Source organism: Xenopus laevis, chromosome 2S (genome assembly GCF_017654675.1).
Source record: "Xenopus laevis strain J_2021 chromosome 2S, Xenopus_laevis_v10.1, whole genome shotgun sequence".
In the NCBI taxonomy this organism is placed as follows: Eukaryota; Metazoa; Chordata; class Amphibia; order Anura; family Pipidae; genus Xenopus; species Xenopus laevis.
The window spans coordinates 140,890,123-140,911,190 of NC_054374.1; the positions used below are offsets into that span (position 1 = coordinate 140,890,123).

At 39.9% G+C, this 21,068-nt stretch overlaps 1 protein-coding gene across 2 annotated transcripts; it reads left to right on the top strand.

The window, feature by feature from the left end:
• The first annotated feature begins 3,865 nt into the window (after positions 1 to 3,865).
• Positions 3,866 to 20,276, top strand: LOC108709919 (PHD finger protein 6). Of its 2 annotated transcripts, XM_041584480.1 has the most exons (7): positions 3,867 to 4,014; positions 5,565 to 5,623; positions 7,874 to 8,055; positions 11,422 to 11,517; positions 12,593 to 12,726; positions 14,507 to 14,532; positions 17,272 to 20,276. In XM_041584480.1, exons 3-7 carry the CDS (start codon positions 7,933 to 7,935, stop codon positions 17,751 to 17,753), a joined length of 861 nt encoding a protein of 286 aa, XP_041440414.1. In that variant the 5' UTR covers positions 3,867 to 4,014; positions 5,565 to 5,623; positions 7,874 to 7,932; the 3' UTR covers positions 17,754 to 20,276. The 2 variants fall into 2 exon arrangements, with proteins under 2 accessions (XP_018105676.1, XP_041440414.1); XM_018250187.2 differs by lacking the exon at positions 5,565 to 5,623 and having other exon boundaries at positions 3,866 to 4,014.
• The last annotated feature ends 792 nt before the right edge of the window (positions 20,277 to 21,068 follow it).

Consider the following 21,068-nt stretch of genomic DNA (forward strand, 5'->3'; position numbering starts at 1 on the left):
CTAGCTAAACAAGTATATTTTTTAGTTGTAATATTAGTATGTGGTTTGTAGGCAGCTATCTCGGGTAATTTTGCCTGGTCATGTGCTTTCAGAAAAAGCCAGCACTTTAGGGTAAGGGCACTCGGGGAGATTTAGTTGCCTGGGCGACTAATCGCCTCTTCTGGGTGACAATCTCCCCGATCTGCCTTACACCCGGCTATAATGAGAAATCGCCAGCGGGATGGCACGCGTGGCACTTAGTTTTCCAAAGTCACCCGAAGTTACCTCGTGAGGCAACTTCGGAAAACGAAGTGCAGCAAGTGCCATCCCGCTTGCGATTTCTCATTATAGCCGGCGAGAAGGTAGGAAAAGGCAGATCGTGGAGATTGTCACCAAGAAGAAGAGGCCAGGTGACTAAATCTCCCCGTGTGCCCTTACCCTTAGGATGGAACTGCTTTTAGGTGGTTATTGTGTCACAGTGGAATTTGGATTTTTACTATTGAGTGCTGTTCTTATATCTACCAGAGAACTGTTATCTGGTTACCTTCCTATTGTTCTGCTGATGGACTGCTGGAGGGGGGGGATATCACTCCAACTTGCAGTGCAGCTGTAAAGAGTGACTGAATAACTGTAGAAATAAGTCAAACCAACTGGACTTGTGGTTTTCTTGAAGACGTTTCACACCAGTCATGCAACTAACTGAAGTTTATCAGAGCACAAGTCACGTGGCTGAGGGCACCTCGGAAAATTACACTATGTCTAGCCCCATGTCAGATTTCAAAATTAAATATAAAAAAATCTGTTTGCTCTTTTAAAAAATGGATTTCAGTGCAGACGTCTGCTGGAGCAGGTGCATTATGAAAACACGTTTTTCCATGACAGTATCCCTTTAACTACCATGAAATGGCATACATGGAATAGTCATCCAGGAAAATCAGAATACAGTTGGGGAACACAAAATATCTGATAGCATGGATCTCAGGGTGAGGAGACACATTCAAGGTAGCAAATATTTCTTTCTGGAAGATGGGAAAAGGTCACTGTATTCAAAAGTAGAAAGATCAATTGTGTACATTGTAAGGAAAGAGCATATTATAGATAACACAATAGGGGGATTCACAAAAATGGCATATTATGTATGTATATGTATATATATATATATATATATATATATATATATATATATATATATATATATATATATATATATATATATATATATATATATAATCACGTAGAAAGAACCGCACTCACAGGTCTTGTCAATGGTGAAAAAGAACTTTTATTTCAACTTCCTGAAGACGGCCCAAGTCATTGCGCCGAAACGTTGAAATAAAAGTTTTTTTTTCTTTTTCACCATTGACAAGACCTGTGAGTGCGGTTTTTTTCTACGTGATTGTTATGCTATGCTATAACCAGCACCCAGGCAATTATCCATGAGGATCAAGAGTGCACCACTGTGCACCACTATATATATATAAATTTCTGTTTCCTGGCTATATATCATGGCAACATTCACCAGTAGGTTAAAACTCTCCCCTGCAGTTCAATGGGCAGGACCTCTCACTATAAAGCTAAGCTAATAGTTTCAGCACCTCAGATCTACTGATCTTAGTGAAAACCTATCTTGCCTAGGCAGATATTATCATACTATATTATCCTGTTGGGAAGGGATGTGGATGGACAGGATATTGCGCTCATGGGGTTGTTCACCCTGTAGTATGATGTAGAGAGGGATATTCTGAGACCATTTGTAATTGTTTTTTTATTATTTAAGGTTTTTGAGTTATTTAGCTTTTTATTCAGCAGCTCTTCAATTTGTATTTTAAAGGGATACTGTCATGGGAAAAAAATTTTGTTTTCAAAATGAATCAGTTAATAGTGCTGCTCCAGCAGAATTCTGCACTGAAATCCATTTCTCAAAAGAGCAAACAGATTTTTTTTATATTTAATTTTGAAATCTGACATGGGGCTAGACATATTGTCAATTTCCCAGCTGCCCCAAGTCATGTGACTGAAGCAAACACACCTGATTTACCAGTGCAGCACAACACTACATGATATTTTCATTACTTTAAAAGACTTTACTTTTTTAGTGTTACTGTTCCTTTAAGGTACATAAGCTTTGGAAACCCTGCTTTGGCTTCTTCTGTTAGGGCTGAACTACACGTTTGTTTCTTGTCAGATCCGTCGCATACGACAAAACGCCAAATATTATGAGAGTGAAATCTCAGGTGCAAACTACACACAACATGACTACACACAACATGACTACACACAACATGACTACACGCAACATGACTGTCGGATGAAAACGCAGCATGCGGCGTTCACATCCGACAGTCGTGTCGGATACATGTAGTTTGTACCTGCAATTTTTCTATCACTCCCATTATATAAGTCAAGATCCAACTAGAATCGTCCATGTAGATCAGCCCTTAAAGGAACAGTAACATCAAAAAATGAGTGTTTTAAAGTAATACAAATATAATGAAGTGTTGCCCTTCGCTGGTAAAACTGCGGTGTTTGCTTTAGAAACATTACTATTGTTTATATAAATAAGATGCTGTGTAGCAATAGGGGCAGCTATTCAAAGAAGAAATGGCTCAGGTTACACAGCAGATAAGCTCTGTAGAACATAATGGTGTTATCTGTTATTCACTAATTAACCTGTGCCATATAGGTTTTTTTTCAATTTCCCCCATTGATACACTGCAGCTTTTTTATATAAACTATAGTAGTGTTTCTGAAGCAAACACATCAGTTTTACCAGTGCAGGGCAACACTACATGATATTTTCATTACACTTTCATTTTTTTTGGTGTTACTGTTCCTTTAAGCTCAAGAGGGTCCTTGATCCGCCTGTTATGTGGTGAACTATTTTCTTGTTAGTTACATTTCTTGTTCAGGACAGTAGGTGGCAGCAGCCCCTAAGCTTGGACCATGCTTAAGGACATAAATTGAAGGCTGAAAAGGTGGCCATAGACGCACAGATAATATCATACAAAACAAATTTTCGTATGATATTTGGTGTGTGTGTATGGTGGGGAAAGAGCCAACCCATATTGGCAGAAGACTTCGATATTGGTCAGCTCGTTGATCGGGCTGGAAGGAAAATTTTGATCTGGCGCATTTGAAGGCCCCCATTAGAGCCTATGGGCAGAGACACACACTCAGATTCTGGGAGATTAGCCGCCCAGCAACAAATCTCCTCTTCTTCAGGCAACTAATCTCCCCGACCTGCCTTCCCGTTGGCTAGAATGTAAATTGCTGGTAGAATGGCACTCGGAGGGATTCGTTTTCCGAAGTCCCACAAAGTTGCCTCACGAGGAAACTTCGGGCGACTTTGGAAACGAATTGCGCCAAGTGCCATCCCATCGGTGATTTACATTCTAGCTGGCGGGAAGGCAGTTTCCAGGAGATTAGTCGCCCAAAGGTCGATTAATTGGCGGGCGACTAAATCTCCCCGAATCTGAATGTGTCTCTGCCCTATATGTGAGGCATTTCACAATAAAAGAGTAATTTTTGGCCTATATAACACTCCTGCAAGGCTAGCCAGTAATAGGATACAGGGATTTTTCCTCTAGGAGTGAGAGGTGGGATAATAAATTGGGCAGTTTAGGTCCCAACTAAGAGTTTATTAACCCCCCCCCCCCCCCCATATGTAATAAAAGGCACTAAGGGGAGCTATAGTGAAAATACTAATTTAATCCAAGCTTCAGCATCAAAATATGTAGCCGTAAATAAAAGTCACAGTATTTTATCAAGCACAGGTATATTAGTGTGAAGTACAGGTATATCTATAGCTTTGAGATGGGATGGGCGTGGCTTTGCTCGGAAGTCACATAGTACAAAATGCTCTGATAGGCTTACAGCTTAACACTTCAGTTATACGTTGATTGGAACTCTGGTAAGTCAATCACCTTCCTTTGCTCTGATTGACTGGCAGTGCAGGCGACAGTTCTGGAGGCTGAAGAACTTGCAGAAGTGGATGAAGATATCGGGAAGTACAATTGAAAGAGTTATTTGTGTGAGGTAAGGCTGTGACTAGACAGGAATGGCTGCCGCTTGCTTGGTGATCTATTCACTCCCCGTGTTTCTCACTCTGCATTGTCACATAACTGTGGACAATTCTCGGCTGCAGCAGAAATTATAAGAGAACAGACACACCTTCCTGGTGTTGTTGTGTGTGTGCTTGTCAGTACTTGTACAGGGGATAATATTGTGAAGGCACATGCAGAACTCTTCTACTTCTGCTCCTGGTCTGAAAACTACAACTCCCAGAGAGAGCAAAGGGGGGGGGGGGAAGGTGCTTTATTAAAGGGGTGGTACACCTTTAAGTTAACTTTTAGTATGTTATAGAATAGTCATTTCTAAGCAACTTTTCAATTGGTCTTCAGCACTTATTTGGTATAGTTTTTAAATAATTTGCCTTTTTCTTCTGATGCTTTCTAAAAAAACAAATGCTCTGTAAGGCTACACATTTATTATTGCTACTTTTTATTACTCCTCTTTCTATTCAGGCCTCTCCTATTCATATTCCAGTCTCTTGTTCAAATCCATGCATGGTTGCTGGGGTAATTTGGACCTTAGCAACCGGATTGCTGACATTGCAAACTGGAGAGCTGCTGAATAAAAAGCTAAATTACTCAAAAACCACCAATAATAAAAAATGAAAACCGGGTGCAAATTATCTCAGAATATCCCTCTCTACATCATACTGAAAGTTAACTGAAAGGCGAACAACCCTTTTAAAGGGGCGGTTCACCTTTAAGGTAACTATTATTATGTTATAGAACAGCCAATTCTAAGCAACTTTTCAATTGGTTTTCATTATTTCTTCTGACTCTTTCCAGCTTTCAAATGGCGGTCAGTGACTCTATCTAAAAACCAAATTCTCTGTAAGGCTACACGTGTATTGTTATTGCTACTTTTTATTACTCATCTCTCTATTCAGATAATTTCCTATTCGTATTCCAGTCTCTTGTTCAAATCAGTGCATGGTAGCTAGGGTAATTTGGATTAGGGATGCACCGAATCCACTATTTTGGATTCGGCCGAACCCCCGAATCCTTTGTGAAAGATTCGGCCGAATACGAACCGAATCCCTATCCTAATTTGCATATGCAAATTAGGCCTGGGAAGGGGAAAACTTTTTTTACTTCCTTGGTTTGTAACAAAAAGTCAAGTGATTTCCCTCCCACCCCTAATTTGCATGTTCAAATTCGGATTCGGTTCGGACGGGTAGAAGGATTCGGGCGAATCCCAATCCTGCTGAAAAAGGCCGAATCCCGAATCGAATCCTGGATTCGGTGCATCCTGGATTCGGTGCATCCCTAATTTGGTCAAGATGGCTGAAACTGGAGAGCTGCTGAATAAAAAGCTAAATAACTCAAAAACCACAAATAAAAAAAAATGAAAACCAATTGCAAATTAGCTCAGAATATCACTTTCTACATCACACTTTGCTAAAAGGTGAACAACCCTTTTAAGGTAAATGTGCATGTTAGGACATTCAGTGCATAATAGGCTGTGCTATATGGTCATTATTATTTTATGTAATGTTGCATTTCTTTCCTGTACAGGATATACACTATTTCCTTCATATGATCTGCACACAATTAATAATGTTATTTTGATGCAGGTCAGTGCCTGTGTGCTCAGTGTGTACAGTAGACCTGTTCATGTACAATTGCGTCTAATTCTGTGCATCTAAATATGTGAATAAGTGTGTGTGTATAAGTGTGTGTGTGTGTGTGATATGTATGTAGTTGTGTATCTTTGTACAATGTGACTGTATCTGGAAGAAATCAGTGCTTTTATGAGAACACATATTATTATAAATATTACGGTATATTTATAAGTGCCAACATATCCCACTGTATATTAAATAGGTGTATACAATGGACATGCAAATTCCATACAATAATATGACTGATACAAGGGGTAAAAATGGACCTGGCCTAAAGAGCTTGCATGAATAAGAAAAAAGCTTTCTCTGAAGCAGAAATCCATTTTTGTATCTGTTTGTTATCAGCTCTGCTTTTTTGGAAAATTACTTGCATTTTTAAATGACGGCACACATTTTTTAAATGTATAAGTGCATTTAGTTTAATTCTGTAGTAAAAGATGACTTTCTACTATCTTGGGATTTGTAGCAAATCTAAACTGGATTAGCTTTACCCTGCGAAAAAAGTCACCATACGCATAGGGTCATACATCATACATACATAAAGGGGGGGAGGTGCTTTATTAAAGGGGTGGTACACCTTTAAGTTAACTTTTAGTATGTTATAGAATGGTCATTTCTAAGCAACTTTTCAATTGAGAGCCCAGAACAGCCACAGCAGCTGATAAGACACCTTTTTAACAATTTCAAGATAAGCAAATAAGTAATTGTAACAATATAAGATAACAGGTCCCTTGGGAAATGTTAGACTCACAGCTTACGATGAAGCTTGTATAAAATTTTCATTTTCGCGATAGTTCCCCTTTAACAACACATTAATATCTTTGCATAGTTACTCACATTCTAAACCAAAATCTAGAATGAAGTCTTCAGTTTTGTATTTTTGACAACTTGTAGGGGGCATGATGGAGGGCTGAAAAGTTATGACCGACAAGGGATCGAGAAGGTCTGACTACACAAGTCCTAAAATGTATTTATTTAACAGAAATGCATCTAGCATAAATGCCCTAAAAGGAAAGGCTAACATTAAAGGGATACTGTCATGGGGAAAAAAAATTTTTTCAAAATGAATCAGTTAATAGTGCTGCCCCAGCAGAATTCTGCACTGAAATCCATTTCTCAAAAGAGCAAACAGATTTTTTTATATTCAATTTTGAAATCTGACATGGGGCTAGACATATTGTCAATTTCCCAGCTGCCCCAAGTCATGTGACTTGTGCTCTGATAAACTTCAATCACTCTTTACTGCTGTACTGCAAGTTAGAGTGATATCACCCCCTCCCTTTTTCCCCCAGAGCAGCCAAACAAAAGAACAATGGGAAGGTAACCAGATAACAGCTCCCTAACACAAGACAACAGCTGCCTGGTAGATCTAAGAACAACACTCAATAGTAAAAACCCATGTCCCACTGAGACACATTCAGTTACATTGAGAATGAAAAACAGCAGCCTGCCAGAAAGCATTCCTCTCCTAAAGTGCAGGCACAAGTCACATGACATGGGGCAGCTGGGAAATTGACAAAATATCTAGCCCCATGTCAGATTTCAAAATTGAATATAAAAAAATCTGTTTGCTCTTTTGAGAAACGGATTTCAGTGCAGAATTCTGCTGGAGCAGCACTATTAACTGATTCATTTTGAAAAAAAAATTTCCCAAATTTTTTCCCATGACAGTATCCCTTTAAGTAAGCTTTTTCAGAAAGGTCAATATGAATACAACAGCAAACCCTCAAAGTAACACTGTTCTGAGTCCTCTGTCAAAAGAAACATTTCTTTCCTTCTATTGTGTACACATGGGCTTCTGTATCATACTTCCTGTTTTCAGCTTAAACCTCCAGGGCTTCGGCTTGAGCATGCTCAGTTTGCTCCTCCTCCCTGCTGTAATCTGAGCCCAGAGCTATGAGTGAGCAGGGAGAGATTCAGGCAGGAAGTGATGTCACACCAAGCTAATTTGGCAGCCGCTATCCTAAACAAACAGAGAGCTTCTACAGCTTTTTCCTCCGGTATGGTAAAGCATGCTAAACAATAAATATAGTGTTATACCTTTACTATTGCGGCTAATCTATTGGCAACTGCTTCGGTGGCTTTCCTTCTCCTTTAAACGCACAAAGCTCTGGCCATGAGAACAAATGACTATTGTGAAATGCATCTGCCTGTTGCGTTCGGGAAGTGAAACGATAAAGTGCTTTCCTTTTTTTATGTTAGAGGATTACAAATTGAATCATTTAGTACCTTCCCAACTGCAAGAGCATCTCTGTGCTGTCATGCCAAATTCAACACCCGTTCGGGGAGTGTGTGCCTTCTGTCACCATCAGGAGCAGAACGAGGAGACTGGCCGCTTGCTGAAGACCAGCGATTATCGTGTAACAGCCCATTTTAACTGCATGGTAAGTTGCCCGTATGGTAAGGGTATTAATTATCTGTAGTCATTTAGAAAGATTCAGAAGAATACTGAACCTGAATCCGAATTTGAGAAGGGGAAAACATTTTTTACTTCCTTGTTTTGTGGCAAAAAGTCATGTGATTTCCCTCTCCGGCACTAATTTGCATATGCAAACTAGGATTCCCTTCTGCCCGGCAGAAGGATCCTGCTGAAAAAGGCCGAATCCCTAGCTACAATATATACGCCCACATTGCTCAGCTATTTTGCCCTCAAGTTGTATGCTGGAACCTCTGCTCTAAAGTTCTACATCCCAGTTTCTTAAAGGATAAGTAAACCTTTAAAATAAGTGAATGTAAAATTTATGAGAGTACTAATTTAGGAACTTTTGCAATTTAAATTTTTTATTCTTTTTATTCCAAGGTATTATGGGATGCATGTGCTGTTAGTTTCCAACCAGTCTGACCACCAAGTAGTCAAGGAAGTTGTCAGGCGAAAGCAAGAGGCTGCTCTGATGTTCTTCTGCTTAGAAAAGATTTGAGAAAGGTTTCTAATTGTTTTCTAATCTGTCAACTGGAGTCACTTTGAAAAACATTACCGTATCGTCCCTAGACATTGCCTCATCAACAGCTATGTTTTTCACACCTGGGACATGCTTGCCCCAGCATGTTATGCTATAGATGTTACTTTATAAACACCTGAGAACTTGATGCCTCAGTAGAGTTATTGCTGTCTGAGAGTGATATGACAATCGATAAGTTGCCAAAAATACACTTATGTTGTAAAATTGTTGTGGTAGTGTTTCCCTGATCTTTCCCATATCTGTTAGTAGGGATGCACCGAATCCATTATTTTGGATTTGGCAGAACCCCCGAATTCTTCGTGAAATATTCGGCCGGATACCGAATCCGAATCCTAACTTGCACATGCAAATTAGGGGAGAGAAGGGGAAAACATTTTTTTACTTCCTTGTTTTGGTACAAAAAGTCATGTGATTTCCCTCCGCCCTTAATTTGAATATGCAAATTACGATTCGGTTCAGCCTGGCAGAAGGATTCAGCCGAATCCGAATCCTGCTGAAAAAGGCCATAAACTGAGAGATCCGCTCGTTGGGCAATATCGGGCTGATCCGATCGTGGGCCCTAGGGCCCAACGATCGGATCCTAACGAATAGCAATGGGCGGTCGGATCGCGGGACCGCTTCAACGAATAGATGCGGCCGCGATCTGACGGGATTTTTCGTCCCATCTGATCGAGATCTGGCAGACTTTCGGCCAGATCTCGATCGGTGAAGCCCGTCGGGGGGCCCCATACACGACCAATAAGCTTTTATCGGCCCGTGTATGGCCACCTTAAGGCATAGTTGGTGTTTGCATTCTGCAGTGTAGCTCTATTGTGACACACCATAAGGCACCAGATAAATAACATTTGTAGCAGTAGCAGTGCCAGGTAATTATAGGTGATTGCAATACTCTGGGCTGCAGAGTCCTTTAGAATTTCTGTAGGGTTATCTGGATTTTATGCAATACTTCATATTAGCTCCCCTGTTTCAGCTCAGCAACCTGAGTCTTTATGGGGGACATTTCTCACTGGAGGCGTAATTTGGGGGTACAGTATGTTTCAAGGGGCACGTGATGTAATGTCAGGTTAGAAGATAATGGGCAAAAGCAGAGGCTAATCAAGAATTAATTTAAAGTTAAAGGGATTCTGTCATGATTTCTATGATGTAGTTTTTATTTCTAGATTACACTGCAAATAATTCACTCTACAATATACATTTTCATCCTGAACCAGCAAGTGTATGTTTTTTAAGTTGTAATATTGGTGTGTAGGCAGCCATCTCAGGTCATTTTGCCTGGTCACGTGCTTTCAGAAAGAGCCAGCACTTTAGGATGGAACTGCTTCCTGGCTGTTGTTTCTCCTACTCAATGTAACTGAATGTGTCGCAGTGGGACCTGGATTTTACTATTGTGTTGTTCTAGAATAGATCTACCAGGGAGCTGTTATCTTGTGTTAGGGAGCTGCTATCTGGTTACCTTCCCATTGTTCTGTTGTTAGGCTGCTGGGGGGGAGGTGATAATATCACTCCAACTTGCAGTACAGCAGTAAAGAGTGACTGAAGTTTATCAGATCACAAGTCACATGACTGGGGCAGCTGAGAAACTGACAATATGTCTAGCCCCATGTCAGACTTCAAAAATAAATATAAAAAAACTGTTTGCCCTCTTGAGAAGCGGATTTCAGTGCAGAATTCTGTTGGAGCAGCACTATTAACTGTTGCAAAAACTTTTTTTCCAATGACAGTATCTGTTTATTATTGGAGGGGAAACTAAACCGGCACTATAGTGGATGAGATTGTGGCCAATATTATGAGCTTTTAACTGGGTTAAATCTACAGGCAAGTGTGAATGGACACTTGCACATAACATCAGACATCTGAAAACATTGTCTGACAAGTCCGAAATCAGATGAACTAGACAAGTCAATACACTAGCAGCTTGGAATGGCAGGGACAGGGCAAAGAATGGAACCAGATGAAAACCCAGGGCAAAACTAGGAACTGAATCCAAACCACACAAGCAACAGAAATCAGACAGAGAACATTAAAACAGTAGTAAACTAATATACTGCATATCCAGGAACTCACAAAATAAAAACTATAATAGGCATGGGGGAGTTTTAATAGGCAGCCTCAGTCAGTCAGTGAGCTGTACCGACTGCTTAAAAGGTAACTATCATGAAGGTAATTTTTACTATGTTATTAATTAGCCGTTTTTAGAAAGATTCGGATTCAGCTAAATCCAATACCTGGCTGAACTGAATCGGAATCCTGTATAAAGCCAAACTTGCTGTGTGTGAAGGGTGGGCACTACTGCCCGCCCACTGGTAGTTTTTGGCAGCGCCGAGGGGTTTGGATTCAGTTCGGTATTTGCACAAATCTGTTATGTAAGATTGGGGATTTACTCAGTACTTAATTGGAGGGTTTACTGAATTTAGAGGGTATTTTATTTATATATATATATATATATATATATATATATATATATATATATATATATATATATATATATATATATATATATATATATATATGTACAATTATACATTCTGAAACCTTGACTGTAACTACACAAGGGCCTGTTTCTAATCAAAATCACATTTTTTACTTTTTTATTCTAGTTCTTTTGCCTGTTTATAATTGGATCTTTTGGCTAGATAGGGAGGACAACAAGGAAAGTTCCTTTTATTGACTATCAATCTCACCCCGTACCCCACTGGCTATGCCCCAGGAGCAAAAATGGGACAAGGGCATTACTCCCATCTGCTCTGGTTAAAACACTTATGTATAACAGGTTTTGGTGTTTTGTTCTAGATTTTTTCACCTAATGTGATAACGACAAATTCGCCCAGGTTCGGAGGATTTGATATTCGTTCTGTGATAAAAGAAGTCAAACGTGGAAAAAGGATGGTAAGATTCTGGCAACATGTTAGTAAAATGCTTTTGATGTCATATCAGTATCTGTTTGAAGAATAAACGTAACCTACTAAAACCGTTGCTTCTGAACCAGGATATGTCTTAAATAGTTCCAGATTATATTAATAGTGGAAGCTGTTAACTGTTATGTAGAATAAAATGGTATTGTTTGAACATCATTCCATTTGCAAAGCCAACAGCTATTTGGTTAATCCTACAAATGGCTAAACTGGTCATACAGGAGCTGATTAAAGCTTCTCTCTGATTGATTCAAGATAAAATTGCTTGACGCCCTTGTCAAACAAGGTGATCTCATCTACTATGAGCAGATTTAGGATTGCCAAGTACAGGTATAAAATCCGTTATCCAGAAAGCTCTGAATTACGGAAAGACCATGTCTCATAGACTCCATGATAATGAAATAATTCACATTTTTGAAAATGATTTCCCTTTTCTCTTTAATAATAAATCATTACCGTATACTTGATCCCAGCAAAGATATAATTAATCCTTATTGGAAGCAAAACAAGCCTTTTGGGTTAATGTTTACATGATTTTCTAGTACATTCAAGGTATGATGATCCAAATTACGGAAAGATCCATTATCCAGAAAAGCCCAGGTCCCGAGCATTCTGGATAACAGATCCCAAACCTATAATTTCATGCTCAGTTTATAACTTAATTCTGTTTTAAAATAAAATAAAGTGCTTTATTGGATATAAGGTTGACCAAAAGACCTTGCTTGATTCAAAAAAATAGTCAGCTTCTGAGTAAAATCAGAGCCAGTTTATTGACCTTCTTCTTCTTCCATTTTGGCCCACTTATCCACATACCAACAAACTGAGCCAAAAATGTCTTGACTCATTTTTGAGTTTTTTTAATATATAGCAGCTGGCAGTCAGTATGAGGGATTTGTGTAGAGGATAAGATGATTATGAGTATGGAAGGGGACAAAGAATGTCGAAAGAGAGTGCAGAGTGTTGAACCCAGACAGTAGGCATTGTACTGATGGGACTTATGGCCACAATTCACAAGTAACATATTACATGTATGTGTGTTTAAATTTTAGAGATGCTGCTTCTGTAAAAAAACTGGAGCAACTATTGGTTGTGATGTACAATGGTGCAGGAAAACGTATCATTATATGTGTGCAAAGAAAGATCAAGGTTTAATTATTGAAAATGAAGAAGAAGAACAATATTTGTAAGTATATCTTTCCACAATATAGCAAGGGATGGTAAATGATCCCCATTATAACCTAGCTAGATTATCCCATATAAGTCTGATTTTAGTTATGTTTTGGAAATAAGAGAAGTGGTTATTAACGAGAAGGAATACATTGAGCATGCACATTGGGTATGGATAAGCAGGTGGGAAGAGAAGAAGGCTCAGTGGAGTGGAGAGAGTTACAAAATATACCTAAGTCAGGAGAGTTAATTGTATAGAGTTGGGTACAGGAGTCGGCATGGTTGTTCAGTACCTACTACAGAGAACCAGAACCAAAGGGTGAGAATAGGAAACTTCTCATGGAGTCACAAATGAGAGAAACAGAGAGAAAAAATTTGATCCTAAGATTTTTTTAGGCTGTGTGTAGCCTGTGACCTGTGCATTGACTAGTGGCTATGAATTATACAGCTGTGGGCTAGTAAAGCATATCTTGTGCTTTTGGTTGCACCACGTTTATTATAAAATGTTAGCATAGAGAGGGAGTTCTACAATAAACAGTCATGGCAGAAGAAGTTTTGGGGGCTTCATGTGGCCCGCACAATTACCTTGCTAGCATTTTTCTTTTTAAAGGTGAACTATCGTGAAAATGAAAATTTAATATAAGCTTCTTCATACTGAAATAAGAAGTTTTCTATATATAATCAATTACAAATGCTGTGCCATTTCTGAAATAATCAGCTTTATCTTCACTATTCCTCTCCACTATTCATCTGTTTCTCTTCATTCTTTCTTCATGCAGCAGTTGTTGATGTGAGATGTTCATTGACAGTTAGATCCAATATATCTTAAAGGGGGGCTCCTTTGCCTAGAAGTATTATAGCTCACTCTATTAAAATAACCAGACATCATGTCTCTCTACATGCAGAATTTGTGCAAGAGGCAGTTATTTTTTTAGATTTTGTTTGTATCGGAATCAGTTTTGGATTAATTTGTTATATTGGATCTAACTGTCGATGAATATCTGACACTAGTGATGGGCGAATTTTTTCTTCAATGGGCGTCGGCGACATTTCACCGGCGACTAATTTTTTGCGAAACGGCTCAAATTCACCCATCCTTATCTGACACCCAACTCCTGTAAGAAGACAGCATGACGAGAAACAGATTCTGAGAGAGGGATAGTAAAGATAGACTTGATTATTTCAGAAACAATGCAGATATTTAATTGATTGTATTTAGAAAGTTTCTTATTTCAATCTGATGAAGCTTTTATTACATTTTGGCCTGGGATTCGGGAAAGATTCGGGATTTGGCTGTATCCCAAAATAGTGGATTTACTGTATCCATAATTTTCATTATGGATTTTAACAACAATATTTAAATTACATAAAGCCATATAAGTTCTGGTAGCTCCATTTTTTTGGGGTAAAGTCCAGAATCGGAAAGTAAGCAAATAATTAATGAAATGTAAAAAATTTAAAAAAAAAAAGCAAAATGTTATTGAAAGATGATCTCTTACCAGGGTAACGCCCAGTTCAAGGGTTTGCCAATTTTTTGGGAGAATACAAAGAATTCAAATGTAGTAAGAGGTCATCCTGTAGTAAAGCAGTAACACGTGTCCTAATAAAGATTTTTTTACTTTCATAAAACCTTTTTAACTACTGCTTTACTACAAGATGAAAGAAATTGAGGAGAGGCAGGGATTACATTTATCACCCATTAGTTTTTAAGATCTGATCTGTTCTAACTTTGCACAAACAAGATTAACCTGTATAACATGGTGCCTTATCTTTTCTTATTATTCCTTGTCTTTTAGAATTTACTGCTCTAGCCATAAAAATGGTAAGTTATGGAATGTATGTACATGAAATTAACACATAACAGTAATAGATTAACGTATGTTGTATCATTTTACCTTCCTCACACCCCATTTCCCAGGGACAGGCACTGTTTAGGGATGGTACCCATAAAAAATGTCCCTTTATTTAGTCTCCGTCTATTGCAGGTGTGTACCCACCAGATGGCCAGCGGGTTGGGACTTTTGTGCTATTTTTATATGGGTAGTGTAGTTACGTATTTCCTTTTATCTTAAATTCATGCTTTCCCTGTCCCTGCAGATAATTGCACACAATATTAAGTCTGTATCTCGTGCTACTGGCACTTGGCCCCACTGCTCTCTAGAACATGGAACTCTCCATTTGTCAGACACCTTGAATGTCATGCTATGCTGCACATTTGTGGAGATCAGAGTGCCATTATATTGTAGCATTTGTTTTTTTAGATGGGGTCTTTTACCCCGTGTCCCCCATTTAAAAGCTGGAAAGAGTCAGAAGAAGAAGTAAAGTATTTCAAAAATAACAGGGCCGGAACTAGGGTTAGGCAGAAGAGGCACCTGACTTGGGCTCAAGATGTGGGGTTTGCAGGACAGGTACCTGTTCAAAGGTCTTCTTTTTCTTTAGCTCCCCTTCTGCTCTTGCCTCCCCTCTATCACTCTCCCCTCCCTCCATCATTCCCCTCTACTTCCCTCCTCCTCCCCATCGTTACTCTACCCTCCGTCCCTGCTCTTGTTATGGAGCATGCGCACTCAATTGTAGTGGAGGGGTAGCTAACCAGTGACTAGGGTGCCCTGTCGGCTTGGCCCGGCCCTGAAAAACAATAAATAATAGAAAAAATTAAGGCCAATTGAAAAGTTGATTATATTTTGCCATTCTATTACATGCTAAGTGTTAAGATTAAGGTGAACCATTCCTTCAAGAATAAAGTGACCTACTGAGTTCTGGAATTGTTGCCACATCTGGTGTACTGCAAATGCCTTTGTATGTGTTAATAAATAAATAATGTAACAATATAACAGGTTTCTGCCCAACCCTGTGCTCTTCACAACACAAAAGCCAAAGCTCTTCCAGCTAAAGTGTATGTAAGTTTATTATCTGCATAATAAAGACAGGGAGGGCCCCTACTGTAAACTAATAGCAATGCTAAAAGAACTTACTCTTTAAAAGGATACTTTTGCTAAAATAATATAAATGGAGGAATGTCCTCATTTATGTTAAATAAAGTGGCTTAGTTTGGCAAAATGCAGTTTCACATTACTTCTGGAAAGGTTATATGGAGCAATTTGCTATCTTCAATCTGCATTTTTTTGATACTTGGTGCCTGCCTAAATTTATTACATAAAAAAAATTTGCTGCCCCAAAACAGAGTGCAGATATAGTGAATGAAATATCCCTATTATAAAATAAAGGATAAAGTAAAAAAAGGATATTATGTCACAGAGGAGTTCCATGACTATATAAAAGCACGAGGCCGAAGGCCGAAATTACTTCTAATATCCTCATATTTTCCAACAAGGGGTACTTTATTTATTATAATACACAAGTTTTAGTGAGTCATGTGACAAAAATTACATCACTACCGTTTATAACTGATGACATCACTAGTCACCGTTTATAAGGATATAATTTACAAGATATTCATGGCTTTTGTGTATTTTACCTGATTTTACCACCTAAATAAAGGGTTGCCTGTGTTAAGCAGAGACAAAAAATTAGGGAAGGCAAGCACAAGGCCACACACAAGCTCTGTGGGAGGCCTTAAAGGGGAATGAAACCTAGTCGGCGTAAACCCCCCACCCTCCCTCCCGTTTGTTGCCTACCCGTCCCGCTGGGCAAATGCCCCTAACTTGTTACTTACCCTTCTGCGCAGGTCCAGTCCAGGGAGTTCACAGACGACATCTTCCACGCAATCTTCTTCTTGCTTTGAACGGCGCATGCACAGTAGATCCGTACCGGCGAAATGATCCTACTGCGCATGCACCAAAACGCCGTTCACAGCAGGAAGAAGATCGCATGGAAGAAGATGTCGTCTGTGAACTCCTTGGACTGGACCTGCGCAGAAGGGTAAGTAACAAGTTAGGGGCATTTGCCCAGCGGGACGGGTAGGCCAGGGGGGGAGGGTGGGCAACAAACGGGAGGGGGGGTGGGGGGTTTGCGCCAACTAGGTTTCCTTCCCCTTTAAGAACATGGCTGCTCCTTATTTACTGGTGTTGTGGCCCATTCTCACTAGTGGTGTAATTATAGTGGGGTCGGGCTCAGCTTCGTATATAGCAGTGATCCCCAACCAGTGGCTCTTGAGCAACATGTTGCTCACCATTCTAACCCCTTGGATGTCGCTCCCCATGGCCTCAAAACAGGTGCTTATTTTTGAATTCCTGGCTTGGGGGCAAGTTTTGGTTCCAAAAAAACTAGTTTGACTGCCAAACAGAACCTCCTGTAGGCTTCCAGTCCAAGCCAAACAGCCCATAATTCGCACCCCAGAAACTTTTTGTATATTTGTGTAGCTCTCCCAACTTTTTTTACATTTGAATGGGTAAAGCAGGTTGGGGATCCCTCGTGCCACATATAAATGTGTGTAACAAAAAACGTATGAGTGTGCTACTTATTTGAAGGTTGTGCTTTAGAACAATTTTGATTGAAAGGTAAATTAAATCAGTGATTTGATAATTTGATAATTTGATACTGTGCACATTTGCCCTTGCATGAATATGATTATGACTGTAAATATTGTTTTTTTCCTTTTCAGTGGCACAAGACACTGCTACAACTTCCTCTGGGGAAGAGTTAAATAATTATCCAGTGGCCGGAGATAGTGGGAGAGATTCACCTGAGACTCCTCCTGCTAAACACCAAATCTGTCAGGAGCTCCTTACAGCTGTTTTGGCTGACCAGCAGAATACAGACATGGAGTCCCATGAATATGAGCAGGAGGTTGTGCACTGCCTGTCTGCAATCTCAGCCTCCCAGCAGAGAACTGAGGCACATCTCAGGTGCATAGGTGATGCCCTGTGGCAATTGGTTGCTATAGGTCGCTCATCTATACAGACTGATGTGTCTCAAAGGGATGCAGTCACACAAACTGAGCTTGTGGGGGACTCACAATATTTAACTCTTCCTCAGAAGAATAGAAATGGTGATCCAGGGCCTAGCACCTCTCAGCCTCAAACGCGGCAATTACGTCGACGGACTGCTGGATCATCCAAAAATGGAAAAAAAGATTTAATGTAACAATAAAAAAAAGTACTTTAAATACTTAAAAAATCACTTTAAAGTTCTGCTGAAACATTCGTATTGCAAATTGTTTTTGTTTTTATAATATGGACTAAAAATGTTGAGCGGCATTTCTGCTGTGAGGCAAGTATTTCAGACAGCAATTCCCCATAAGTTACCAGGGGCAGCAATAAGCCGATCCTGGTAACTTTGAGCCAAATCTCCTGTTATTAAACCAGAAATTCAGCCTCTCTAGTTCAGGCTATACATTCCCGTAGGGCACATTTACCCTGAACTTGTGTCATTTGTATACTGAACTGCAAGCTGTGCTATGCACCTTATAATAATTGCCTCTAGTGCAATTTATAGAACGCAGCTCACATGGGACTACCCACTACCATTTATTCTTTGGCGTGCCAAAGATTGTACATTCAGTACATATATGAGTAAGGCTCTTTTCATCCGTGCAGGCCTTTGGCCAACCATTCAAGGAGAGACAGAGGCTGTTTAGGCAAGGCTAAACTGCAAGCTAAGCCAGACAAAATAAATCAAATACAAAATAATACATTTATAGTTACATAGTTAAATTGGGTTGAAAAAAGACAAAGTCCATTAAGTTCAACCCCTTCAAATGAAAACCCAGCATCCATACACACACACACACCCCTCTCTACTTTCACATAAATTATATATACCCATACCTATTCAGCTCAATATATGGAATAAATAATAAAATATTATAGTACAATGGCCTTTACTCCTCCCAGTTCTTTATGTAAAAGTTACAGACATGGTAATCAGCATGTTATTAATTTTAGTGATGTCGCCTTTTTGAACAAGTACCTTGTTAATCTAAGTACTAGTTCCTTGTTGGAGACAGTTTGGGTAGCACTGATCCTGGTTCTCCTGCAAAAAACTCTTATGTACCCAACAGCAGAGAATAAAAAAGCCAGTGAAACAAGGATAGGTGTCCTTCAGCTTTAATAGACAACCGTGCTTCATTCCAAACTAGGTGTGAAACATACATGTATCTATATTACCATTACTCTACTGATGGAGTACGTGTGCACACAGTTCATCTGAGCCAGTACAGTTTGTGTGCCTGCTACAAATACCCAGTGCACCATCTGAAATAGTTAGCATGCCTAGGAATAATTAGGCTGTCCAGTTAAATGGCATTCCTACAGTCAAAATTTTGCTATAAGTCAAGTCATGACTAAAAGTTTCATTTGAGTCCAAGTGAAGAGGCAAGATGAGACTGTGGGCATGAATTAAAATTTTGGGACGTAGCTATCACGCTGTATAATACATTGGAGAATAACATCACTGGTGATGTTGCCCATAGTAACACGGTTTCAGTTGAAGTGTCATGGAGATGCATCTTGGAGTAAAATGATGTACTTGTGCAAACCCTGTTGCTCTATACTTAGGGTTGGCTTTGATTCCTCTAGTTGCAGCCATGTGTATTTGCAAGGTGTTGTGCACTGTTCATTTTAGGGTTCACTGATTAGATATGGTGCAACCAATCCAATCAAACACCATAAAGTATGCTTCAATATCATCTACAGGGGTTATAATCTGTATGGACAATTTACCCTCATACCTGCTGTTGAGGACTCCACATAAGGTCTTTGCAAGATCTCCACCATATATTGTGTCTGTAGTTGTACCTGCTGGTTTATTTGCTACTGCTTCTTTGTGACCAGTTTGTAGACTTCTACCAGCAGCAAACTGGTTTTAAAGGAGAACTAAACCCCCCGTATAATAAAACCCACTACCCCGACCCTACATAGTTCCTGCTCCCGCCCGTACATGTGATAACTCCAGTAATTGCCCCTGTTGGGGTAACCGGCTACTGACGCCCGGGGTCACCTTCACAGCGCGTCCTATCGACGTCCGGATACCACACGCATTAATCATCTAATTCTACTTTCTCGGAAAGAGAATATCACAAAACACAAGCCGGGTAATAAATAGCTCTCTACAGGTTCAATAAAGAGGTGCAGGCAAGAAAATACCTGCTTTTGCTGGCTGGCAGGAGTCGATTTAGACAACAGGTATGAACAATAATAGCAGGTTTGACACGAGTAAGAAACTAAAAAAAATAGGTCTCTTCCCGTGTCCCTGAGGTGATAGGTCTCCGTCCCGTCCTCTATTGGTCGACCTGTGTCCTTTGTGTCGGCTGATGAGCAGTCAGAACCTGCAGCCCCACTTTGGGCACCAAAATTGATAAGGACACAAACAGTCCTGAGGATATCTATTCCCGTCCTAATTAGATTATGGGTGTACACCAGAAGAACCACACTGACACAAGACATTGAGTATAGGAAAAGCTTCTCCCCATTTTATCTACCTATGGGTCTACACAAAATCCCCCTGTGGGGCTACACCTATACACATATTGTTGATACGTTTCTCCGTAGACCTTTAGAACCTTTACTTCCCATGATGGGAAAATTTCACAGAATTACAGTATAAATAGGTTGCAATGAATCAGGAGCTAGATAAAGCTGTCTTGAGATCAGAGGCCCCTAATCTTTTAATTACCCCTCGTTGCAGAATAAGCGCGGCGGAGCTCACGGGCACCATCTTTTTCTCTCTGGAAAGTAAGTGCCGTGTCAACGCATGCGCAGTTGGAGCAATCTTCTGGTTCCGGACAACTGCGCATGCGCCGAAAGTGACGGAAATTGCCGAGGCCCAGGAAGAAGACCGAAGATTACCAAAGAGAAGAGGATGGTGCCCGTGAGCTCCGCTGCGCTTACTCTGCAACGAGGTGTAATTATAGGATATGGGGCAATTACTGGAGTTATCACCTGTGCGGGACTATATAGGGTAGGGGGTAGTGAGTTTTATTATATGGGGGGGTTGAATTATTTAACTTGCACCTTTGTTGCTTCCTTCTGTATTATCTGATGCAAAGGCTAACATTTGACTGAACGGTTAGTTTGATTAGTTTTTTTTTTTTTGTGTTTTATAACCAGGTGCCTCACAAAAAGGTATAAGTGTTTTTATAAATGAAAATCTCTGCTTATACTAGGGATGCACCGAATCCACTATTTTTGATTCGGCCGAACCCCCGAATCCTTTGCGAGCGATTTGGTCGAATACCGAATCTGAACCCTAATTTGCATATGCAAATTAGGGGTGGGAAGGGGAACATTTTTTACTTCCTTGTTTTTTGACAAAAAGTCATGCAATTTCCATCCCGCCCCTAATTTGCATATGCAAATAAGGATTTGATTCGGCCGGGCAGAAGGATTCGGCAGAATCCTGCTGACAAAGGCCGAATCCTGGATTCGGTGCATCCCTAGCTTATACCCAAGAATCTTGTGT